General features: G+C 52.0%; 1 protein-coding gene across 1 annotated transcript in view; it reads right to left on the reverse strand.

Annotated features, from left to right (window-relative positions):
- Positions 1–26,642, reverse strand: part of LOC119970799 (nipped-B-like protein) — a 559,915-nt gene that overhangs the window by 76,048 nt on the left and 457,225 nt on the right. Inside the window, 2 exon segments of the mRNA XM_038805973.1 lie at positions 11,444–11,580; positions 16,898–17,006. Of these exon segments, the coding sequence (XP_038661901.1) occupies positions 11,444–11,580; positions 16,898–17,006 (246 nt within the window).

A 26,642-nucleotide genomic window follows, 5' to 3' on the forward strand; every position in this document is an offset into this window, starting at 1 on the left:
CCCCCCCCCCCCCCCCGACAGGCCGGACGGCGGAGGAGCCGGAGCGGGAGCCGAGGAGACGGAGCCGAGGAGCCGGGGAGCCGGGGAGCCGAGGAGCCGGGGAGCCGGGGAGCCGAGGAGCCGGGGAGCCGAGGAGCCGGGGCCGAGGAGCCGAGGAGCCGGAGCGGGAGCCGAGGAGCCGGAGCCGAGGAGCCGGAGCGGCGACAGGGGGGCCCAACAGCAGCAGGTCCATCCCCTCTCCCTCCCCCCCCCCCCCCACGCGGGCCAGGAGCGGTGCGGCGGCGGCCCCTCTTCTCTCCCCCCCCCCCCCCCCCCACGCGACCCAGGAGCGGTGCGGCGGCGGCGGCGGCCCCTCTTCTCTCCCCCCCCCCCCCCCCCCCCCCCACGCGGGCCAGGAGCGGTGCGGCGGCGGCGGCCCCTCTTCTCTCTCCCCCCCCCCCCCACGCGGGCCAGGAGCGGTGCGGCGGCGGCGGCGGCCCCTCTTCTCTCTTCCCCCCCCCCCCCCCCCCCCCCCCCCCCCCACGCGGGCCAGGAGCGGTGCGGCGGCGGCGGCCCCTCTTCTCCCCCCCCCCCCCCCCACGCGGGCCAGGAGCGGTGCGGCGGCGGCGGCCCCTCTTCTCTTTCCCCCCCCCCCCCAGCCAGCAGCGGGGACCCCCCCCCCCCCAGCCAGCAGCGGGGACACAACCCCCCCCCCCCCCCCAGCCAGCAGTGGGGACACAACCCCCCCCCCCCCCCCAGCCAGCAGCGGGGACACAACCCCCCCCCCCCCCCCAGCCAGCAGCGGGGACACAACCCCCCCCCCCCCCCCAGCCAGCAGCGGGGACACAACCCCCCCCCCCCCCCCAGCCAGCAGCGGGGACACAACCCCCCCCCCCCCCCAGCCAGCAGCGGGGACACAACCCCCCCCCCCAGCCAGCAGCGGGGACCCCCCCCCCCAACCAGCAGCGACCACCGGCCCACTCGCCCCTCCCCCCCCCCCCCCCCCCCCCCCAACTGCTGTGACCACCACGTGGCAAAGACAAAGGGACTCTCTCTCCTGGTTGAGTGGGGAAAAAAGAAAAAAGAGACTTGTATTTCTGTTCTTCCCAAAAGAAAACTGGTAAAGAGAAAAGGGGTAGGGGAAATAAATTAAAAAAAAAAAAATATATATATATATATAGATATATAATAATAAATAAAATAAAAATAGGGTGCGGAAAAGGGGGAAAAAGAAGAACAAGGAGAGAAGAAAAGATGAAGGGGAAGGGGGAGAAAAAAGTGCCAGAAAGGAGCCAAGAGAAAGGGGGCACCGGAAGTAGACTGGGCAAAGGGAAAGCCAGCTCGGGCGAACGAGTCAACACGCGAAGCGGCGGGAAGGATGCTTCGCCGCATCCAGAAGAGCTGGACGGGCGGGCAACCTCTCCCCTGGGGTTAGAGGGGGGCGTGAATTGGAAGGAAGCCTTTGCCGAGGTGGTGAGGGAGCAGCTGCAGGCATTCAAGGCAGAGTTAAAAGCAGACGCAGAGGCCGCAGCACAGGCAGCAGCGACCAGGGCCATGTCAGGGGTGCAGCAGGTTCTGACCAGATTGGAGAAGAAAGTGGATGCCCAAGGGAAGATACTGGAAGCCCAAGGGAAGATACTGGAAGCCCAGGGGGCAACCATTAAAGAGCTGGAGAAGGCAGCGACTGACGCGAGCGACCGGGTCATATCCCTGGAGAGGGGAATGGTGAAACTGAGTGCAACACAGGGGAGCCTGAAGGGCAGGGTAGACGACCAGGAGATCAGCTCGAGAAGGCAAAATATCAAGATAGTGGGCCTGCCAGAGGGGATAGAGGGTAGAAGTCCCACAACATTCGTGGCTGCGATGCTGGGCTCCTTAGTGGGGCGGGAAACTTTTCCCACCCCACCGGAAATGGACAGAGCTCATCGGTCACTGCGCCCGAAGCCCAAGGAAGGGGAAAAACCGAGAGCAGTTATAGCCAGACTGCACCGGTACCGGGATAGGGAGACAATCCTGCGCTGGGCCAAGGAGAATAGAGCCTGCAATTGGGACGGGCACGCCATCCGAATCTACGAGGATTTTGGAGCGGACATAGCTAAGAGACGGGCGGAGTTCAACAGAGCGAAAGCAGCTCTCTATAAGAACAAAGTACGTTTTGGTATGCTGTACCCAGCAAAACTCTGGGTCACATACCAACACAAGGAATATTTCTTTACAGCCCCTGCCGAGGCGAATAGATTCGTCGAGGAGCACGGGCTGGAAAAACGCCATGGGAAGTAGGGACGAGGGGCCCATGGCAAGGAGACACGTCATGCCGACGGGGGGGTGGGGAGGGGCGAGGCAAAGCCAGCCCCCTCCCCCCTGGCAGAAACACCCAGAACGGAAAACAACCCAATGCCCTAGGGCCCGCTCCAGGTGGGAGGCCAGGCCCCGGCACGAGGGAACGGGAGTACTGGAGAGGGGAGAGGGGAAGCGGGACAGCAACCTCCGGGAGGGGAGCCACCGTGCTAGCAGGAAAGCTAGCGAAGGGGGCGCGCAACAGAGCAGGGCCGCAGCGCACCCCCAACAGGGGGGAAGGCGCCAGGCAGGGGAGGGGGGGGATCACCCATCAAAGGTGGGAGAGCAAATGGGGACAGGAATGGGGGAGAGAGGGGCAATGGAGGGGTACACAGGGGTATCCCCGAAAGGGATAGAGCGGGGGGGGGGGGCACCCGGGGGGCGAGAGACCAGGGAGGGGAAACGCAGGGACGAAGGGACAAAAGAGGCCAGTAAGGGAATAGGGCCACAAAGTGCCACAGACAAGGGCTCGAAACAGGGAACTGCTGCAAGCACCCACCCAGTACGGTCTGTGGGTGAAGGGGCCCCCCGGAGTGCAGGGGACTACCCGCGTGGCGGACACAAAGTGGACGGCCATGGCGGGTGTCCCCGGGACAAGGGGGAACCCCGGAGCGCAGGGACCCGACCGCATGGGGAGAGCAGTGATAGTGGACATCCTGGACGGCCCCCTAACATAGGGAAACCCCAGAGGGCAGGGGCGCGTCCACCGGACAAATATGGTTAACCCCACAGGAGCAAGGGGGCAGAAGCCCCCCACCAGAATAGTCACCTGGAACGTAAGGGGACTTAACGGCCCAGTGAAGAGATCTAGAGTCCTCACCCACCTTAGAAACAGGAGGGCCGACATAGTCTTCCTCCAAGAGACGCACTTGAGGGAGCGGGACCAACTGCGGGTAAGAAAGGGCTGGGTGGGACAAACCTATCATTCCTGTTATGGGGCAAGGGCCAGGGGGGTGGCGATCCTGATTGGCAAGAGGACAATGTTTAGGGCGACAAAGACGGTTACGGACCCAGGGGGACGGTATGTCATGGTCAGCGGGGCCCTGGATGGGGCGCCGGTAGTTCTAGTTAACGTGTACGCGCCCAACTGGGACGACACGAGCTTCATCCAAAAGACCATGGCAGAAATCCCGGACATAGCGACGCACCGACTAATCATGGGGGGGGACTTCAACTGTGTACAGGACCCAACGACGGACAGATCAAACCCCAGAACGGGGAAAACCTCAAACATGGCAAGGGAACTCAGCCACTATATGGAGCAGATGGGAGCAGTAGACCCCTGGAGATTCGCCCACCCGGGGGAGAAAGAATTCTCTTTCTTCTCCCCAGTACACAACGTGTACACCAGAATTGACTTCTTTGTGGTGGGGAAAACGGTGCTTCCAGAGATAGACAAGGTGGAATACTCCGCAATTGTGATATCAGACCACGCTCCACACTACATGGATGTGCGGCTAGAGACGGGAAGGGCCCAGCGCCCCAAATGGAGGTTGGACGGTGCCTTACTAGCTGACAAGGCCTTCAGCGAAAGGATAGCGCAGGCCATAGCGGAGTACACTGAGATCAACCAAAACGGGGAGGTCTCACCCTCCACGTTCTGGGAAGCGCTTAAGGCCGTACTAAGAGGGGAAATCATAGCCTACAAAGCGCAAAGAGATAGGGAGGAAAGGGTGGCTAGGCAGAAGCTGGTCGACTCCATACTGGAGGTAGACCATAAATACTCCGAGGCCCCGACTGTAGAACTCCTGGCGGAGAGAAAAGAATTACAAAGGAACTTTGACCTGCTCTCCACCAGGAAAGCAGTACACCAACTCCGCCAGGCACGCGGGGCCCTATACGAACACGGAGACAAAGCCAGCCGCCTGTTGGCCCACCAGCTGAGAAAGCAGGCAGCCAGCAGAGAAATCGCGCAAATCAGAGATACCAGAGGCACGTTGGAAACAGAACCAGAGAAGATTAACAAAACCTTCAAGGCCTTCTACCAAGAGCTGTACACCTCAGAGCCCCCAACGGGGAAGGCTGGGATGAACCGGTTTCTTGACGGACTGAACATACCAGTTGTGGGAGAGGGCAGAAAACGGGATCTGGAAGCACCACTAGCACTGGGAGAGATCATGGACAGCATTAGCTCCATGCAGGCGGGGAAGGCGCCGGGACCGGACGGATTCCCGGCGGACTTCTACAAAAAACTTGCGACAGCGCTGGCCCCGCACATGCGGGAGATGTTCACAGACTCGCTAGCTAGGGGCACGTTGCCACCCACGTTAGCACAGGCCTCAATCTCGCTGATACCTAAGAAAGACAAAGACCCAACGGAATGTGGGTCATACAGACCCATATCTCTGCTGAACGCAGACGCCAAAATACTGGCCAAAATCCTAGCCAAAGGCTAGAAGACTGTGTACCTGAGGTGGTCACAGAGGACCAGACGGGCTTTGTCAAAGGTAGACAGCTGACCGCGAACATCAGGCGCCTGCTGAACGTGATAATGACCCCCTCCGGGGAGAGAACACAAGAGGTGATCGTCTCCCTGGACGCAGAAAAGGCCTTTGACAGAGTCGAATGGAAATACCTCATAGAGGTACTGGAGCGGTTCGGGCTTGGAACAGGGTTCACCGCTTGGGTAAAGCTCCTGTACAACGCTCCCATGGCGAGTGTACAGACCAACAATACCAACTCCCAATACTTCCAGCTGCACAGGGGCACCAGACAAGGATGCCCACTGTCCCCGCTGCTGTTCGCACTAGCAATCGAACCGCTAGCAATCGCGCTCAGGGCAGCAAAAAATTGGAGGGGGATCCGAAGGGGAGGTAGAGAGCACAGAGTCTCACTCTATGCGGATGATCTGCTCCTCTATATCTCGGACCCACAAAGCAGCATGGACGGGATCATCGCGCTCCTGAAAGAGTTTGGAGCCTTCTCGGGCTACAAACTCAACATGAGCAAAAGTGAGATCTTCCCATTACACCCGCAGGGGGGGGGGGGGGGCAGCACTAAAGGGGCTGCCGTTCAAACAAGCCCGACATAAATTCCGCTACCTGGGGATCCAAATAGCCCATGACTGGAAAGGGATCCACAAATGGAACCTCACCAGCCTGACGGAGGAAGTTAAAAGGACCTGCAAAGATGGAACACACTCCCGCTCTCCCTCGCGGGGAGAGTTCAGACGATCAAAATGAACGTACTGCCCAGGTTCCTCTTCCTGTTTAGATCCATTCCGATCTACATCCCCAAGGCCTTTTTCAAAGCGCTGGACAAACTCATCATGGCGTTCGTATGGGGGGGTAAAAATGCTAGGATCCCAAAGAAGGTCTTACAAAAAACAAAAACCAGGGGAGGGTTAGCCCTCCCGAATCTACAACTCTACCACTGGGCAGCAACAGCCGAGCGAGTAAGGGGATGGATCCAGGAGCCAGAAGCTGAGTGGGTGCGTGCGGAGGAGGCCTCCTGCATGGGAACCTCCCTCCGGGCCCTCGCCACGGCAGCACTCCCATCCCCACCCAAAAAACACTCCAGCAGCCCAGTGGTGACAGCCACCCTCCAATCCTGGAACCAACTGCGGCAGCAACTTGGCCTGACCAAAATGTCGAACAGGGCTCCCATCTGCAACAACCATAGGTTCAAACCAGCACTGACCGACGCCACCTTCAAAAGGTGGAGGCAGGACGGGGGGACACTGACAGTCAGGGACCTGTACACGGACGACAGGATCGCAACACTGGACGAACTGACAGAGAAATTTCAGCTAGCTGGGGGGAACGAGCTACGGTACCTGCAGCTCAAAAACTTCCTACGAAAGGAGACAAGGACGTACCCACAACCGCCACGACAGACACTACTGGAAGACCTACTGGACGCAAGTATCCTAGAGAAAGGGAACTGTAGTGACATGTATGACCGACTGGTAGATAGGGACGACACCGTACTGGACGCAACAAGAAGGAAATGGGAGGACGACCTGGGGATGGAGATCGGGTGGGGACTCTGGAGCGAAGCACTGCATAGGGTCAACTCCACCTCCACGTGCGCAAGGCTCAGCCTGACGCAACTAAAAGTGGTACATAGAGCCCACTTAACAAGAACCCGTATGAGTAGGTTCTTCCCGGAGGTGGAAGACAGATGTGAACGGTGCCAAAGAGGCCCGGCCAACCACGCCCACATGTTCTGGTCCTGCCCCAGACTCGTGGAGTACTGGACAGCCTTCTTCGAGGTAATGTCCAAAGTGGTGGGAGTGAGGGTGGAGCCATGCCCGATAGTGGCGGTCTTCGGGGTTTCAGAACAGCCAGATCTATTCCTGGGGAGGAGGGCGGATGCCCTTGCCTTTGCCTCCCTGATCGCCCGCCGTAGAATCCTGTTTGGCTGGCGGTCAGCAGCACCGCCCAGAGCTGCGGACTGGCTGTCCGACCTCTCGGAATCTCTCCAAATGGAGAAAATCAAATTTGCCATCCGAGGGTCGGACGACGGCTTCCACAGAACGTGGGAGCCATTCATGCAACTGTTCCGGGACCTATTTGTGGCCAATGTACAAGAGGAAGAATAGTCGGGGGAAGGTAGCGGGAGGGGGGGGGGGGCTACAGGTTCGTTACGGGGGTTCGATGGCTAGCTAAGGCCCAAACCAAGCTAAATAAACATGTTGAGGGGGGGGGGGGGGGGGGGGGCGCAGTTACTACTACGAAGATGCTTACCTGTAAATATGTGTGTTAATTTTTGCGTGTTTGTTTTTGTTTGTTTTTTTTTCTCTCTCCTAACAATTTGTAATTTGTTCAATATAAAATACGAAAACTGAATAAAAACATTTATAAAAAAAAAAAAAAAAAAACTCTGTTTCTCTCAGATCACAGATTACATCAAAATGGACCGTTTCAGAGAAATAAACCATCTGTCTTTTGGAGGGGGCACAGATAAAATGCATTATCGGGGGAGCAATGATTAATTTACCATTTGTCTAACAGAGAGCTGAAGCAATTCCTATCTCCCAATCTACAGCTCTAGGACAATCGTTACATTGACCTCACAACAGGAGTCCTTTAAATTAGAAGCTCCAAGGTTCTGAGTTCACTTGCTTTGCTATTAAAGCAGCCAACATGGAAGCATTGTACCTTCACGTACTGAAACAAGGCAGCTAAAGAACAAAGAACAAAGAAAGGTACAGCACAGGAACAGGCCCTTCGGCCCTCCAGCCCATGCCGGCCATGCTGCCCGTTTAAACTAAAATCTTCTACACTTCCTGGGTCCGTATCCCTCTATTCCCATCCTATTCATGTATTTGTCCAGAAGCCCCTTAAATGTCACTATCGTCCCTGCTTCCACCACCTCCTCCGGCAGCGAGTTCCAGATACCCACTACCCTCTGTGTAAAAAACTTGCCTCGTACATCTCCTCGCACCTTAAACCTATGCCCCCTAGTGATCGACCCCTCTATGCTGGGAAAAAGCCTCTGACTATCCACTCCACTCTGTCTATGCCCCTCATAATTTTGTAGACCTCTATCAGGTCGCACCTCAACCTCCATCGTTCCAGTGAGAACAAACAGAGTTTATTCAACCGCTCTTCATAGCTAAAGCCCTCCATACCAGGCAACATCCTGGTAAATCTCTTCTGCACCCTCTCTAAAACCTCCACATCCTTCTGGTAGTGTGGCGACCAGAATTGAACACTATACTCCCAAGAGTGGCCGAACTAAGGTTCTATACAGCTGCAATATGACTAGCCAATTCTTATACTCAATGCCCCGGCCAATGAAGGCAAGCATGCCGTATGCCTTCTTGACTACCTTCTCCACCTGTGTTGCCCCTTTCATTGACCTGTGGACCTGTACACCGAGATCTCTCTGACTTTCAATACTCTTGAGGGTTCTACCAATCACTCTATATTCTCTACCTGCATTAGACCTTCCAAAATGCATAACCTCACATTTGTCCGGATTAAACTCCATCTGCCATCTCTCCGCCCAAGTCGCCAAACGATCTAAATCCTGCTGTATCCTCTGACATTCCTCATCACTATCCATAATTCCAACCTGTGTCGTCTGCAAACTTACTAAACAGACCAGTTACATTTTCCTCCAAATCATTTATATTTTCTATGAACAATAAAGGTCCAACACTGATCCCCTGCGGAACACCACCTGTCACAGCCCTCCAATTAGAAAAGCACCCTTCCATTGCTACTCTCTGCCTTCTATGACCTAGCCAGTTCTGTATCCACCTTGCCAGCTCACCCCTGATCCTGTGTGACTTCACCATTTGTACCAGTCTACCATGAGGGACCTTGTCAAAGACCTGACTGAAGTCCATATAGACAACATCCACTGCCCTACCTGCATCAATCATCTTTGTGACTGCTTCGAAATACACTTTCAAGTTAGTGAGACATGACCTCCCCTTCACAAAACCAGGCTGCCTCTCACTAATACGTCCATTGGCTTCCAAATGGGAGTAGATCCTGTCTCGAAGAATTCTCTCCAATAATTTCCCTATCACTGACGTAAGGCTCACCGGCCTGTAGTTCCCTGGATTATCCTTGCTACCCTTCTTAAACAAAGGAACCACATTGGCTATTCTCCAGTCCTCCGGGACATCACCTGAAGACAGTGAGGATCCAAAGATTTCTGTCAAGGCCTCAGCAATTTCCTCTCTAGCCTCCATCAGTATTCTGGGGTAGATCCCATCAGGCCCTGGGGGCATATCTATCTTAATATTTTTCAAGATGCCCAACACCTCGTCTTTTTGGATCTCAATGTGACCCAGGCTATCTACACACCCTTCTCCAGACTCAACATCCACCAATTCCTTCTCTTTGGTGAATACTGATGCAAAGAATTCATGTAGTACCTCGCCCATTTCCTCTGGCTCCACACATACATTCCCTCGCCTATCCTTCAGTGGGCCAACCCTTTCCCTGCCTACCCTTTTGCTTTTTATGTTTGTGTAAAAGCCTCGGGATTTTCCTTAACCCTATTTGCCAATGACTTTTCGTGACCCCTTCTAGCCCTCCTGACTCCTTGCTCAAGTTCCTTCTTACATTCCTTATATTCCACACAGGCTTCGTCTGTTCCCAGCAATTCTAGCCCTGACAAATGCCTCCTTTTTCTTTTTCATGAGGCCCACAATATGTCTCGTCATCCAAGGTTCCCGAAATTTGCCGCATTTATCCTTCTTCCGCACAGGAACATGCCAATCCTGAATTCCTTTTAACTGACATTAGAAAACCTCCCGCATGTCAGATGTTGATTTACCCTCAAACATCCGCCCCCAATCTAGGTTCTTCAGTTCCTGCCCAATATTGTTATAATTAGCCTTCCCCCAATTTAGCACATTCACCCTCGGACCACTCTTATCCTTGTCCACCTGCACTTTAAAACTTACTGAATTATGGTCACTGTCCCCAAAATGCTCCCCTACTGAAACTTCTACACCTGGCCGGGCTCATTCCCCAATACCAGGTCCAGCACAGCCCCTTCCCTAGTTGGACTGTCTACATATTGTTTTAAGAAGCCCTCCTGGATGCTCCTTACAAACTCTGCGCCGTCCAAGCCCCTAGCACTAAGTGAGTCCCAGTCAATATTGAGGAAGTTGAAGTCTCCCATCACAACAACCCTGTTGCTTTTACTCCTTTCCAAAATCTGTTTACCTATCTGCTCCTCTATCTCCCGCTGGCTGTTGGGAGGCCTGTAGTAAACCCCCAACATTGTGACTGCACCCTTCTTATTCCTGATCTCTACCCATATAGCCTCGCTGCCCTCGGAGGTGTCCTCCCGTAGTACAGCGGTGATATTCTCCCTAACCAGTAGCGCAACTCCTCCACCCTTTTACATCCCCCTCTATCCCGCCTGAAACATCTAAATCCTGGAACGTCTAGCTGCCAATCCTGTCCTTCCCTCAACCAGGTCTCTGTAATGGCAACAACATCATAGTTCCAAGTACTAATCCAAGCTCTAAGTTCATCTGCCTTACCTGTTATACTTCTTGCATTAAAACATATGCACTTCAGGCCACCAGACCCGCTGTTTTTAGCAACATCTCCCTGTCTGCTCTGCCTCAGAGCCATACTGGCCCTATTCCCTCCTTCTCCCTCAATGCTTTCACCTTCTGACCTATTGCTCCGGTACCCACCCCCCTGCCATACTAGTTTAAACCCTCCCGTGTGACACTAGCAACCCTCGCGGCCTCTCCAATTTAGATGCAACCCGTCCTTCTTATACAGGTCACACCTGCCCCGGAAGAGCTCCCAGTGGTCCAGATAACAGAAATCCTTCCTCCTACACAAGCTGTTTAGCCACGTGTTTAGCTGCTCTATCTTCCTATTTCTAGCCTCACTGGCACGTGGCACAGGGAGTAATCCCGAGATTACAACCCCAGAGATCCTGTCTTTTAACTTTCTGCCTAGCTCCCGAATTCCTGCTGCAGGACCTCATGCCCCTTCCTGCCTATGTTATTAGTACCAATATGTACAACGACCTCTGCCTGTTTGCCCTCCCCCTTCAGGGCAAACAGGTAGAGGTCGTTCGGAGACATCTGGACCCTGGATCCAGGGAGGCAACATACCATCCTGGAGTCTCTTTCACGTCCACAGAAGCGCCTATCTGTGCCCCTGACTATAGAGTCCCCTATGACTATTGCTCTTCTGCGCTTTGACCCTCCCTGCTGAACATCAGAGCCAGCCGTGGTGCCAATGCTCTGGCTGCTGCTGTTTTCCCCGGATAGGCTATTCCCCCCGACAGTATCCAAAGGGGTATACCTGTTAGAGAGGGGGACACCCACAGGGGATTCCTGCACTGACTACCTGCCCCTTCTGGTGGTCACCCATTTCTCTGCCTGCACCTTGGGTGTGACCACATTTATATAACTGCTATCTGTGACGATTTCCGCCACCTGCATGCTCCTAAGTGCATCCAACTGCTGCTCCAACAATCCTAAAGGACAGGATCTAAACCAAACTGCAGTGCACAGATCAGCAATCAATGAAAGCACTAAGGTCTTATGCTTGAATTCAGTACTGATATCAGTTATTTTGCAGACATCTGAAATTCATCAATTTAACTGAAGTGAAAATGCATATGCAAGGAATAGGGACTGTTGGAAGTGCAGTATCAGCTGGAGGTGGATGGCAGAAGCCACACTTACATTGCACTTTGTGGTAAGATATGGCTGGAGCGTCATTGCATGTTTCACCATCAGATGAGGTTGGATTTTGCTGAACAAGTACAAGGTGATTAAACAGGCCACCAGACAGTTGGTATTCATGCCTTTGCTATCAGAATCTGAAGGGATAAAATAAGAGTTAGCACTCGCAGTCAAAAGCATTTCATACACATTGAACCAATAACAGCAGATTGTCCATAAATAACCTGTGCCGAGCCTGATCATTTAATCAGCAAGATTATTTCAGCACAATTTTAGCCGCAGAAGGTTTTGCGGACCACTTTGAGAAACAGAGAATTAGGTGGGTGAAAGATTTCATTGATGAAACATAGAGCCAACACTCCAGAATATCATCCTAACTCTGAGTAGGGGTTTGGCAGTGGGTTGGTCTGCTGGGACAGTGTAGACGGAGCTTTACTCTGTATCTGACCCGGTGTCAGAAGGGGGCCTTCCACACTTCTGTGGAGGATAAATGAACAGGAGTTGGCATTCTCCATAAGTGAACAGAATGGTGCCTGGAAGTAATGCTGGGAAGAGTGTGAATAGGGATAACACAAAGAATGGAACCTCCAGGAAAACGGAGACAACATGGTCACGGGTCCTACCAACAAGTGGGTTTAGGGAGATCATTTCAAAGGCTCCGATTTCGTGAAGCCAGAAAAAATGCAACCAAGCTGGACAAATAGACCAAAAGGGATGGAGCCCTTCCATGAAGCATTTCTTTATTGTAAAGGGAGGCTATAAGAATCTAGACTTCATTAGATGAGAATATTTGTAGCTGTTATAATGCTACTGCAGCTGATACAATGGATGATTTTTAAAGATTTATTTTTTCATTGGATCAATGATTCTTTCATGATCACTATTCTGGAGACCAGATTTATATTGAACTTATTCAAGACCAAGAGCTGCCACGGTGGGATTTGAACCCGTGCATTAGCTCAAGTCTCTGGATTAGTGCCCAGAGACATTCCCTCTGCGCTGCCTTCTTCCCACATCTCAAACCGAAACAGTTTTAATCTAAAATAATACATTTTAGTGTTAAGTATTGGGCATCAAGGGGTGGTCGGTTAGCTCAGTTAGCTGGGCGGCTGGTTCCTGATGCAGAGCGACTTCAACGGCACGGGTTCAATTCCTGTACTGGCTGAGGTTATTCATGAAGGCCACGCTTGCCACTCATCTGAGGTGTGGTGACCCTCAGGTTAAATGGCCACCAGTCAGCTCTCAAAGGGAGCAGCTTATAGTCCTCTGGGACCGTGGTGACATTTACATTCCTTTTCATGGATTGCCATCTTGCCGTGGTGGAGAGGTTTGAATGTTCAGTTGATCGCAAGAGAAAATTCGGGAGTATTAAGCGCCTGGCAGGGTCACCCATGACGGTAACGTCGGGGAGGAACCAGATAAAGTTCAATCCAAAACAAGTCCTCAATGGCAGATCAGGCAGAGGAAGGCTGCAGCAGTAGGGAGACCCCAGTTGTCAAGGTTCCCTTGCCACTGGAACTGGAACTATCCCCTTTAAGGACAGTGTGTCTACTGATGTGCAACAACATACCCACGTTAAAAGATGTCCTGCACCAGGCTTCTACCTAGAGGAAACCAGCACAGCCCCACACAGCCAGGCCCCGTGGCTTCTACCCAGAGAAAACCAGCATGGCCCTACACAGCCAGGCCCGACACAGCCAGGCCCTGTGGCAATCAGAGCCCTACACAGCCAGGCCCTGTGGCTTCTACCAAGAGGAAACCAGCACAGCCAGGTCCTGTGGCAATCAGAGCCCCACACAGCCAGGCCCTGTGGCAATCACAGCCCCACACAGCCAGGCCCTGTGGCAATCAGAGCCCCACACAGCCAGGCCCTGTGGCAATCAGAGCCCTACACAGCCAGGCCCTGTGGCAATCAGAGCCCTACACAGCCAGGCCCTGTGGCAATCAGAGCCCCACACAGCCAGGCCCCGTGGCTTCTACCCAGAGAAAACCAGCATGGCCCTACCCAGCTAGGCCCTACACAGCCAGGCCCTGTGGCAATCAGAGCCCTACACAGCCAGGCCCTGTGGCAATCAGAGCCCTACACAGCCAGGCCCTGTGGCTTCTACCAAGAGGAAACCAGCACAGCCCAACACAGCCAGGCCCTGTGGCAATCAGAGCCCCGCACAGCCAGGCCCTGTGGCAATCAGAGCCCCACACAGCCAGGCCCTGTGGCAATCAGAGCCCCACACAGCCAGGCCCTGTGGCAATCACAGCCCCACACAGCCAGGCCCTGTGTCAATCAGAGCCCCACACAGCCAGGCCCTGTGGCAATCACAGCCCCACACAGCCAGGCCCTGTGGCATTCACAGCCCCACACAGCCAGGCCCTGTGGCAATCACAGCCCCACACAGCCAGGCCCTGTGGCAATCACAGCCCCACACAGCCAGGCCCTGTGGCAATCACAGCCCCACACAGCCAGGCCCTGTGGCAATCAGAGCCCCACACAGCCAGGCCCTGTGGCAATCAGAGCCCCACACAGCCAGGCCCTGTGGCAATCAGAGTCCCACACAGCCAGGCCCTGTGGCAATCAGAGCCCCACACAGCCAGGCCCTGTGGCAATCAGAGCCCCACACAGCCAGGCCCTGTGGCAATCAGAGCCCCACACAGCCAGGCCCTGTGGCAATCAGAGCCCCACACAGCCAGGCCCTGTGGCAATCAGAGCCCCACACAGCCAGGCCCTGTGTCAATCATAGCCCCACACAGCCAGGCCCTGTGGCAATCAGAGCCCCACACAGCCAGGCCCTGTGGCAATCAGAGCCCTACACAGCCAGGCCCTGTGGCAATCAGAGCCCTACACAGCCAGGCCCTGTGGCAATCAGAGCCCCACACAGCCAGGCCCTGTGGCTTCTACCCAGAGAAAACCAGCATGGCCCTACACAGCCAGGCCCTGTGGCAATCAGAGCCCTACACAGCCAGGCCCTGTGGCAATCAGAGCCCTACACAGCCAGGCCCTGTGGCTTCTACCAAGAGGAAACCAGCACAGCCCAACACAGCCAGGCCCTGTGGCAATCAGAGCCCCGCACAGCCAGGCCCTGTGGCAATCAGAGCCCCACACAGCCAGGTCTGTGGCAATCACAGCCCCACACAGCCAGGCCCTGTGGCAATCACAGTCCCACGCAGCCAGGCCCTGTGGCAATCAGAGCCCCACGCAGCCAGGCCCTGTGGCAATCAGAGCCCCACACAGCCAGGCCCTGTGTCAATCACAGCCCCACACAGCCAGGCCCTGTGTCAATCACAGCCCCACACAGCCAGGCCCTGTGGCAATCACAGCCCCACACAGCCAGGCCCTGTGGCAATCAGAGCCCCACACAGCCAGGCCCTGTGGCAATCACAGCCCCACACAGCCAGGCCCTGTGGCAATCAGAGCCCCACACAGCCAGGCCCTGTGGCAATCACAGCCCCACACAGCCAGGCCCTGTGGCAATCACAGCCCCACACAGCCAGACCCTGTGGCAATCACAGCCCCACACAGCCAGGCCCTGTGGCAATCAGAGCCCCACACAGCCAGGCCCTGTGTCAATCAGAGTCCCACACAGCCAGGCCCTGTGGCAATCAGAGCCCCACACAGCCAGGCCCTGTGGCAATCACAGCCCCACACAGCCAGGCCCTGTGGCAATCACAGCCCCACACAGCCAGGCCCTGTGGCAATCAGAGCCCCACACAGCCAGGCCCTGTGGCAATCACAGCCCCACACAGCCAGGCCCTGTGTCAATCAGAGCCCCACACAGCCAGGCCCTGTGTCAATCAGAGCCCCACACAGCCAGGCCCTGTGTCAATCAGAGCCCCACACAGCCAGGCCCTGTGTCAATCAGAGCCCCACACAGCCAGGCCCTGTGGCAATCAGAGCCCCACACAGCCAGGCCCTGTGGCAATCACAGCCCCACACAGCCAGGCCCTGTGGCAATCACAGCCCCACACAGCCAGGCCCTGTGTCAATCAGAGCCCCACACAGCCAGGCCCTGTGTCAATCAGAGCCCCACACAGCCAGGCCCTGTGTCAATCAGAGCCCCACACAGCCAGGCCCTGTGTCAATCACAGCCCCACACAGCCAGGCCCTGTGGCAATCACAGCCCCACACAGCCAGGCCCTGTGGCAATCACAGCCCCACACAGCCAGGCCCTGTGGCAATCACAGCCCCACACAGCCAGGCCCTGTGTCAATCAGAGCCCCACACAGCCAGGCCCTGTGTCAATCAGAGCCCCACACAGCCAGGCCCTGTGGCAATCACAGCCCCACACAGCCAGGCCCTGTGGCAATCACAGCCCCACACAGCCAGGCCCTGTGGCAATCACAGCCCCACACAGCCAGGTCCTGTGGCAATCACAGCCCCACACAGCCAGGCCCTGTGGCAATCACAGCCCCACACAGCCAGGCCCTGTGGCAATCACAGCCCCACACAGCCAGGCCCTGTGGCAATCACAGCCCCACACAGCCAGGCCCTGTGGCAATCACAGCCCCACACAGCCAGCCCCTGTGGCAATCACCAGGAGGTGATGGGACAGGACCGAGAGATCTGGAAGTCCCCAGTTTCAGGCTGGCACATAGGCGGTGGAGTTTGATTCACTCTTTGAGTAGGAACAAGATTGTTTTTCAGCAGCTTTCTTCACGACTGGCAACCCTCTTTAGGATCCTCTCTGCTCACCTGGCATGGGGTTCCCCAAAAATACTCTGTTCTGTCCCCAACTGGCTGGAAAACTGCATCCAGCAAGTTATCCACAGAATCCATGACCAGTGACACAGAGTTTCTTCGGTACATAATCATACTCAGTAACCAGTAATTCCAGAAGATTGGGCATCCAATAATATTGAAAAGGCTGTGATCAGGTCAATGGCCGGTCAGTGTGAAGAAAATGACACCGCATCTGGTGGGATGCAGCATCCTGAAACCACAAATAGAGGTGTTGAGTACACGAGGAGAGAGGGTCTACTGAACCAGAATCAAACTGCAGTTAGGCCGGAGGGAGAGTATTGTGTCCAGTTCTGATCTGCACACTTTAGAAAGGATGCAGTGTGCAGAGGAGACATACTGGGATGTTTTCAGGGATACAGGATTTAGTTATTACCGGGTTAGGCTGGAAAACCTGGGCTTGTTCTCCTTGAATCAATGGAGGCTGACATGAGAGTTAAGAGTGGCACAAGATTATGATGCGTTTAGATAAAGGTCGACAAAGAAAAGCCATTCCTTACTGGCGAGGTAGTTGGGTGAGTAATAATGACCTGGAACTTGCTGCCTATGAGGGCGGTGGAAACTGAGGGGATGAATGATTTAAAATTTAAATTGGATGGGCACTTGAGAGAAATGAACTTTCTGGGCTTCAAGATAAAGGGGGAGGTTGGAGGGAAGAAAAGGGACAGATGAAAATTACTTTTAATGGGAACTAAACAGTTATATTTCATTTCTTTTTCATTTACCTGCTAACGATTCCTCATATTTCAGAATGTGTTCCACCAGATTATCCACTATCTGCACACAGGCCTTCTTCACAGGCTTGTACGATGCATCTTCCTCAGACTTCAACAACTGAAAGCATACAGCAGAGTTCAATTAATGTTCTCCATAGTCCTCTGCTAGCCGCAGTATCCACTCCACCACAGCTCCCAGATGAAGTTGACACATTTTGCTTTCCTATATTTGTTGATGGGATGTGGGCGTCGCTGGCTGGGCCAGCATGTGTTGCCCATCCCAGAGGGCATTCAAGAGTCGAACACATTGGTGTGGGTCTGGAGTCACATGTAGGCCAGACCAGGTAAGGACGGCAGATTTCCTTCCACAATGGACATTAGTGAACCAGATGGGTTTTTACAACAACCGACAATGGCCATCATTGGACTTTTAATTCCAGAATTTTACGGAATTCAAATTCCACCATTTGCCATGGGGTGATGCAGGGCTGGTTTAGCTCAGTGGGCTAGACAGCTGGTTTGTGATGCAGAACAAGGCCAGCAGCGCGGGTTTAATTCCCGTACCAGCTGAATTCTCACTATGTACCCGAACAGGCGCCGGAATGTGGCAACTAGGGAACTTTCACAGTAACTTCATTGCAGTGTTAATGTAAGCCTACGTGTGATGAGAGATTATTTATTTATTTATTATTTGAACCCGGGTCCCCAGAGCATTACCATGGGTCTCTGCATTACTAGTCCCAGTGACAATACCACGATGCCACTGCCTCCCCTATCCACTGGCACAGACACGATGGGCTGAATGGCCTCTTTCTGCACCATAATGTTTCTATGGTTCTCTATCCTCTGTGACCAAACCATATATGTGACTGGTCACCTACATTTGAACTGACTGAACACAAATGTTTGTAAGGCTCTGAACCCAAAGCACAGTCAGTCTAACCAACTGCTGGCTTTTGCTGGGCTAAAGTTGTCGGGGCACCTGCATCGGGGTGAGTACAACCATTGGAATCCAAACCCAACCCAATTACATATTTTCCATCCAAACATCAGCCTACTTGTGGGGAGTATGACATTGAGATTGAGGATTAGCCAGGATCATGTTGAATGGTGGGAGCAGGCTTGAAGGGCCAACTCCTGCCCCTATTTTCTATACTACGTGAAAAGGTCCATAACACAGTAAAAAATAAAGTGAAAAACAGCATCAACATATACATCTTTAAATTTATTCTTTTCATGGGATGTGTGTGTGGCTGGAAAGGCCAGCATTTGTTGTTCCTCTAACTGAATTGCTCGCTAGGCCATTACTGAGAAGAATTCCAAGGCAACCACATTACTGTGGATCACATGTAGGCAAGACCAGTTTGAGTGAGAAATGTGGGTTCATCATTAATCTCACAGAAGGCACCCCAGGTTGCAGCAAACATATGATTGAATTTTACATTCAGTTTGAGAGTGAGGAGTGGTGGTGGTGAGCAGGAGCCTCCGACAGGCGATCAGGGAGGCAAAGGCTAGGGCATCAGCCCCCCTCCCCATGGAAGCTCTGGCTACTCTAATACCCTGAAGATCACCACTAGATCTCCTCTGCACCCTCTCTGGGACATTAACATCACTCCTAAAGTGCAGTAACCAGAATAGAACACAACACTACGGATGGGGCCTAACCAGACCGTTATACAGGTTCAGCAGAACATCTCAGCTTATGTACTCGATGTCTCTATTTATGAAGTCCAAGATTCCATATGTTTTGCTAACCATGCTCAATACACCCTGCCATCTTCAAAGACACGCAGCCTCAGAGCCCTCTTGCACTGCATCTTTTGGAATTTTACCATTTAGTTTATGTTGCCTCTTCCCATCCCTTCGGTCAAAATGCATCATCTCTCAATACATGTGATACCCCACTTGCCACTTGTATGACCATTCTACCAGATGTAAAGGCCGTTCATGTTGATTCCGTTAGTTCCTATTTCTTTTATTTTGTCTTTATTGTTTATGGTCCATGGATCATTGATGGAGACATATCTTTATGTCAAGCAGAGGAAGTAAGGAACTCAAAATAATACAAAGAACAATACAGCACAGGCTCTTCGGCCCTCCAAGCCTGTACCGGTCGTGATACCACCCTCTGCCAAAACCCTCAGCCCTTCCTTGTGCCGTATCCCTCTGTACCCATCCTATCCATGTGTTTGTCAAGATGCCTTTTGAACGCCGTTAATGTATCTGCTTCCACAATCTCCCCTGGCAACGCGTTCCAGGCACTCACCACCCTCTGTGTAAAAAAAACCTGCCTCAAACATCTCCTCTAAACTTTGCCCCAGACCTTAAACCTATGCCCCCTGGTGACTAACCCCTCCACTCTGGGTAGAGTTCCTGACCATCCACTCTATCCATGCCCCTCATAATCTTGTAGACCTCTATCAGGTCCCCCCTCAACTTCCTTCTTTCTAATGAAAGCATTCCAAGTCTATTCAGCCTCCCCTCATAGTTAGATAGATAGAGAAATATAGCACAGAACAGGCCCTTCGGCCCACGATGTTGCGCCGAACTTTTGTCCTAGGTTAATCATAGAATTTTGGACAATTTTTCATGGCCAATCCACCCAAGCTGCACATCTTTGGACTGTGGGAGGAAACCGGAGTACCCGGAGGAAACCCACGCACACACGGGGAGGATGTGCAGACTCCACACAGACAGTGACCCAAGTCGAAATTGAACATGGGACCCTGGAGCTGTGAAGCAATTGTGCTATCCACAATGCTACCGTGCTGCCCTTAAGAAGTTAACCTACACTCCATTATTCTACCCTAATCCATGTACCTATCAAATAGCCGCTTGAAGGTCCCTAACTTTTCCGACTCAACTACTTCCACGGGCAGTGCATTCCATGCCCCCACTACTCTCTGGGTAAAGAACCTACCTCTGACATCCCCTCTATATCTTCCACCATTTATCTTAAATTTATGTCCCCTTGTAATGGTGTGTTCCACCCGGGGAAAAAGTCTCTGACTGTCTACTCTATCTATTCCCCTAATCATCTTATAAACCTCTAACAAGTCACCCCTCATCCTTCTCCGTTCTAATGAGAAAAGGCCTAGCACCCTCAACCTTTCCTCGTATGACCTACTCTCCATTCCAGGCAACATCCTGGTAAATCTCCTTTGCACCTTTTCCAAAGCTTCCACATCCTTCCTAAAATGAGGTGACCAGAACTGCACACAGTACTCCAAATGTGGCCTGACCAAGGTTTTGTACAGCTGCATCATCACCTCACGGCTCTTAAATTCAATCCCTCTGCTAATGAACGCTAGCACACCATAGGCCTTCTTCACAGCTCTATCCACTTGAGTGGCAACTTTCAAAGAACTATGAACATAGACCCCAAGATCTCTCTGCTCCTCCACATTGCCAAGAACCCTACCATTAACCCTGTATTCCGCATTCATATTTGTCCTTCCAAAATGGACAACCTCACACTTGTCAGGGTTAAACTCCATCTGCCACTTCTCAGCCCAGCTCTGCATTCTATCTATGTCTCTTTGAAGCCGACAACAGCCCTCCTCACTATCCACAACTCCACCAATCTTCGTATCATCTGCAAATTTACTGACCCACCCTTCAACTCCCTCATCCAAGTCGTTCATGAAAATCACAAACAACAGAGGACCCAGAACTGATCCCTGCAGTACGCCACTGATAACTGGGCTCCAGGCTGAATATTTGCCATCCACCACCACTCTGTCTTCTATCGGTTAGCCAGTTTGTTATCCAACTGGCCAAATTTCCCACTATCCCATGCCTCCTTACTTTCTGCATAAGCCTACCGTGGGGAACCTTATCAAATGCCTTACTAAAATCCATGTACACTACATCCACTGCTTTACCTTCATCCACATGCTTGGTCACCTCCTCAAAGAAGTCAATAAGACTTGTAAGGCAAGACCTACCCCTCACAAATCCGTGCTGACTATCCCTAATCAAGCAATGCCTTTCCAGATGCTCAGAAATCCTATCCCTCAGTAACCTTTCCATTACTTTGCCTACCACCGAAGTAAGACTAACTGGCCTGTAATTCCCAGGGTTATCCCTATTCCCTTTTTTGAACAGGGGCACGACATTCGCCACTCTCCAATCCTCTGGTACCACCCCTGTTGACAGCGAGGACGAAAAGATAATTGCCAACGGCTCTGCAATTTCATTTCTTGCTTCCCATAGAATCCTTGGATATATCCCGTCAGGCCCGGGGGACTTGTCTATCCTCAAGTTTTTCAAAACGCACAACACATCTTCCTTCCTGACAAGTATCTCCTCAAGCTTATCAGTCTGCTTCGCGCTGTCCTCTCCAACAATATGGCCCCTCTCGTTTGTAAATACTGAAGAAAAATACTTGTTCAAGACCTCTCCTATCTCTTCAGACTCAATACACAATCTCCCGCTACTGTCCTTAATCGGACCTACCCTCGCTCTAGTCATTCTCATATTTCTCACATGTGTAAAAGGCCTTGGGGTTTTCCTTGATCCTACCTGCCAAAGATTTTTCATGCCCTCTCTTAGCTCTCCTAATCCCTTTCTTCAGTTCCCTCCTGGCTATCTTGTATCCCTCCAGCGCCCTGTCTGAACCTTGTTTCTTCAGCCGTACATAAGTCTCCTTCTTCCTCTTAACAAGACATTCAACCTCTCTTGTCAACCATGGTTCCCTCACTCGACCATCTCTTCCCTGCCTGACAGGGACATACATATCAAAGACACGCAGTACCTGTTCCTTGAACAAGTTCCACATTTCACTTGTGTCCTTTCCTGACAGCCTATGTTCCCAACTTCTGCACTTCAATTCTTGTCTGACAGCATTGTACTTACCCTTCCCCCAATTATAAACCTTGTCCTGTTGCATGCACCTATCCCTCTCGATAACTAAAGTGAAAGTCACAGAATTGTGGTCACTACCTCCAAAATGCTCCCCCTCTAACAAATCTATCACCTGCCCTGGTTCATTACCAAGTACTAAATCCAATTTGGCCTCCCCTCTGGTCGGACAATCTACATACTGTGTTAGAAAAGCTTCCTGGACACACTGCACAAACACTACCCCATCCAAACTATTTGATCTAAAGAGTTTCCACTCAATGTTTGGGAAGTTGAAGTCACCCATGACTACTACCCTGTGACTTCGGCACCTTTCCAAAATCTGTTTCCCAATCTGTTCCTCCACATCTCTGCTGCTATTGGGGGGCCTATAGAAAACTCCCAACAAGGTGACTGCTCCTTTCCTATTTCTGACTTCAACCCATATTACCTCAGTAGGCAGATCCCCCTCGAACTGCCTTTCTGCAGCTGATATACTATCTCTAATTAACAATGCCACCCCCCCCCCCCCGCCCCACCTCTTTTACCATCCTCCCTAATCTTGTTGAAACATCTATAACCAGGGACCTCCAACAACCATTTCTGCCCCTCTTCTATCCAAGTTTCCGTGATGGCCACCACATCGTAGTCCCAAGTACCGATCCATGCCTTAAGTTCACCCACCTTATTCCTGATGCTTCTTGCATTAAAGTATACACACTTCAACCCATCTCCTTGCCTGCAAGTACTCTCCTTTGTCATTGTTACCTTCCCCACTGCATCACTACGTGCTTTGGCGTCCTGAATATCGGCTTCCTTAGTTGCTGGACTACAGATCCGGTTCCCATTCCCCTGCCAAATTAGTTTAAACCCTCCCGAAGAGTACTAGAAAGCCTCCCCCCCCAGGATATTGGTGCCCCTCTGGTTCAGATGCAACCCGTCCTGCTTGTACAGGGCCCACCTTCCCCAGAATGCGCTCCAATTATCCAAATACCTGAAACCCTCCCTCCTCCACCATTCCTGCAGCCACGTGTTCAACTGCACTCTCTCCCTATTCCTAGCCTCGCTATCACGTGGCACCGGCAACAAACCAGAGACGCCAACTCTGTCTGTCCTGGCCTTTAACTTCCAGCCTAACTCCCTAAACTTGTTTATTACCTCCACAACATTTTTCCTACCTACATCGTTGGTACCAATGTGCACCACGACTTCTGGCTGCTCACCCTCCCCCTTCAGTATCCTGAAGACACGATCCGAGACATCCCTGGCCCTGGCAACCGGGAGGCAACATATCATTCGGGAGTCTCGCTCGCGACCACAGAATCTCCTATCTATTCCCCTAACCATTGAATCTCCTATTACTATTGCTTTTCTATGCTCCCCCCTTCCCTTCTGAGCCCCAGAGCCAGACTCAGTGCCAGAGACCTGGCCGCTGGGGCCTTCCCCCGGTAGGTCATCCCCCCCAACAGCATCCAAAACGGTATACTTGTTTTGAAGGGGAACGGCCACGAGGGATCCCTGCACTGTCTGCCTGTTAGTTTTCTTTCCCCTGACTGTAACCCAGCTACTCTTGTCCAGTACCTTTGGTGTGGCTACCTCCCTGTAACTCTTCTCTATAACCCCCTCTGCCTCCCGGATGATCCGAAGTTCATCCAGCTCCAGTACCTTAACACGGTCTCCGAGGAGCTGGAGTTGGGTGCACTTCCCGCAGGTATAGTCAGCGGGGACACCAGTGGTTCCCCTCACCACCCACATCCTACAGGAGGAGCATGCAACTGCCCTAGCCTCCATCCCCTCTTACTTTACAGAATTAGCTGCCCCTTGGACCAACTGGACCTCCGCCCTCCGACTCTACTTCCAGTCAGCTGTACTCAACTCCTGGCTCCCTTCACGCTCTTTGATAAATATAGGAAATGAAATGTAAGGAGCACCTTACTCCCTCCTCACCTAACTCCCTCATTCACCAAACTCTCACTGTAGCACTCAAATGCCACAAGTTCAGCACTCCCTCAGTCACCAAACTCTCACTGTAGCACTCAAATGCCACAAGCTCAGCACTCCCTCAGTCACCAAACTCTCACTGTAGCACTCAAATGCCACAAGCTCAGCACTCCCTCAGTCACCAAACTCTCACTGTAGCACTCAAATGCCACAAGCTCAGCACTCCAGACCAGGCAACATCCTGGTAAACCTCCTCCGCACCCTCTCCAAAGCCTCCACGTCCTTCTGGTAGTGTGGTGACCAGAATTGTGCACAATATTCCAAGTGCGGCCTTACCAAGGTTCTATAGAACTGCAGCATGACTTGCCAGTTTTTATACTCAATGCCCCGTCCAATGAAGGTAAGCATTCCGTCTGCTTTCTTGATTACTTTGTCCACTTGTGTTGCCACTTCCAAAGATCTGTGGACCTGCACGCCCAGTTCTCTCTCACTTACGATATTCCTCAGTGTTTTGCCATTTCCAGTATATTTCCCCTCTATGTTAGACCTACCAAAAATTCCTGAGACTTTGAAATCCATGTAAACAACATCCATCGCCCTCCCCTCAATCATCTTTGTCGCCTCCTCAAAAAACTCGATCAAGTTAGTGAGGAAAACCTCCCCTTCACAAAACCATGCTGTCTATCGCTTATGAGTCCATTTGTTTTCAAATGGGTACAAATCCTGTCCGAGAATTGTCTTCAATAAATTACCTACTACCGACTTGAGACTGACTGGCCTATTGTTTTTACTGTGTTATAAAGTTTTGCATTGTGGGCAGATGATTGCAGACTTCATGGCACCCAAGAGATTGGAGGAGTTAGTTTTGATAAGTTGCCTGGTGGCCAATGGATTGGCCAGAGACAGTGTTCTGCCCAGCAACCAAAGCGATTGGCCTGTCAGGTGGAATTTTTTGGACAGAACCCGAGAGAAGCCATTGGACCCTCAAGGTGGAAGCAGCTCTCTCTCTCTCTCTGCTGCCGACTGTCTGACGGTAGGCGCGTCTAGACCCTGAAAGAAGCTGCCTCTCTCTGATAGTCCACAAGCTGAAAGAAAAGATGACATCCATCTGAAAGTCGAGACCGAAGAAACAACAAACTAGGAGACGTCCATCTGAAGCAAAGACACTTTTCCTTTTACTTTCATCATTATTGTACACGTGTGTTTGTTTGTGGAGTTAAAAATGGGGTTAGAGATTGGATAGTAGTTAACTCATTGTATTTGTTGCCCATTCAATTACAGTTAGTGTAAATAATAAAACGCTAATGTTCCTGTGAAAATGAAAGATAGAAATGGCAAGATTAGGGAACCATGGATGACGGGTGAAATTGTGAGACTACTAAAATGAAAAAGGAAGCATACATAGGATCGAGGCAACTCAAAACTGATGAAGCTTTGGAGGAATATCGGGAAAGTAGGACGAATCTCAAACGCGCAATAAAGAGGGCTAAAAGGGGTCATGATATATCTTTGGCTAACAGGGTTAAGGAAAATTCCAAAGCATTTTATTCGTATGCAAGGAGCAAGAGGGTAACTAGAGAAAGGATTGGCCCACTTAAAGACAAAAGAGGGAATTTATGCGTGGAGTCAAAGGAAATGGGTGAGATTCTTAATGAGTACTTTGCATCGGTATTCACAAAGGAGAGGGACAAGATGGATGTTGAGGCTAGGGATGGATGTTTAAATACTCTCGGTCAAGTTTTCATACGGAAGGGGGAAGTTTTGGGTATTCTAAAAGGCATTAAGGTGGACAAATCCCCAGGACCGGATGGGATCTATCCCAGGTTACTGAGGGAAACGAGGGTCGAAATAGCTGGGGCCTTAACAGATATCTTTGCAGCATCCTTGAACACGGGTGAGGTCCCGGAGGACTGGAGAATTGCTAATGTTGTCCCTTTGTTTAAGAAGGGTAGCAGGGATAATCCAGGGAATTATAGACCTGTGATCTTGACGTCAGTGGTAGGCAAACTGTTGGAGAAGATACTGAGGGATAGGATCTATTCACATCTGGAAGAAAATAGACTTATCAGTGATAGGCAGCATGGTTTTGTGCAGGGAAGGTCATGTCTTACAAACCTAATAGAATTCTTTGAGGAAGTGTCAAAGTTAATTGATGATGGAAGGGCTGTAGGTGTCATATACATGGACTTTAGTAAGGCGTTTGATAAGGTTTCCCATGGCAGGTTGATGGAAAAAGTGAAGTCGTATGGGGTTCAGGGTGTACTAGCTAGATGGATAAAGAACTGGCTGGGCAACAGGAGGCAGAGAGTAGTGGTGGAAGGGAGTGTCTCAAAATGGAGAAGGAATCCGTGCTCGGACCACTGTTATTTGTGATCTACATAAACGACCTGGAGGAAGGTATAAGTGGTCTGATTAGCAAGTTTGCAGATGATACTAAGATTGGTGGAGTTGCAGATAGCGAGGAGGACTGTCAGAGAATACAACAAAATATAGATAGATTGGAGAGTTGGGCAGAGAAATGGCAGATGGAGTTCAATCCAGGCAAATGCGAGGTGATGCATTTTGTAAGATCAAATTCAAGAGCGGACTATATGGTCAATGGAAGGGTCTTGGGGAAAATTGATGTGCAGAGAGATCTGGGAGTTCAGGTCCATTGTACCCTGAAGGTGGCAACGCAGGTTGATAGAGTGGTCAAGAAGGCATACAGCATGCTTGCCTTCATCGGACGGGGTATTGAGTACAAGAGTTGGCAGGTCATGTTACAGTTGTATAGGACTTTGGTTCGGCCACATTTGGAATACTGCATGCAGTTCTGGTCGCCACATTACCAGAAGGATGTGGGTGCCTTGGAGAGGGTGCAGAGGAGGTTCACCAGGATGTTGCCTGGTATGGAGGGTGCTAGCTATGAAGAAAGGTTGAGTAGATTAGGATTGTTTTCGTTGGAAAGACGGAGGTTGAGGGTGGGCCTGAT

Source organism: Scyliorhinus canicula, chromosome 8, assembly GCF_902713615.1.
Source record: "Scyliorhinus canicula chromosome 8, sScyCan1.1, whole genome shotgun sequence".
NCBI lineage: Eukaryota > Metazoa > Chordata > Chondrichthyes > Carcharhiniformes > Scyliorhinidae > Scyliorhinus > Scyliorhinus canicula.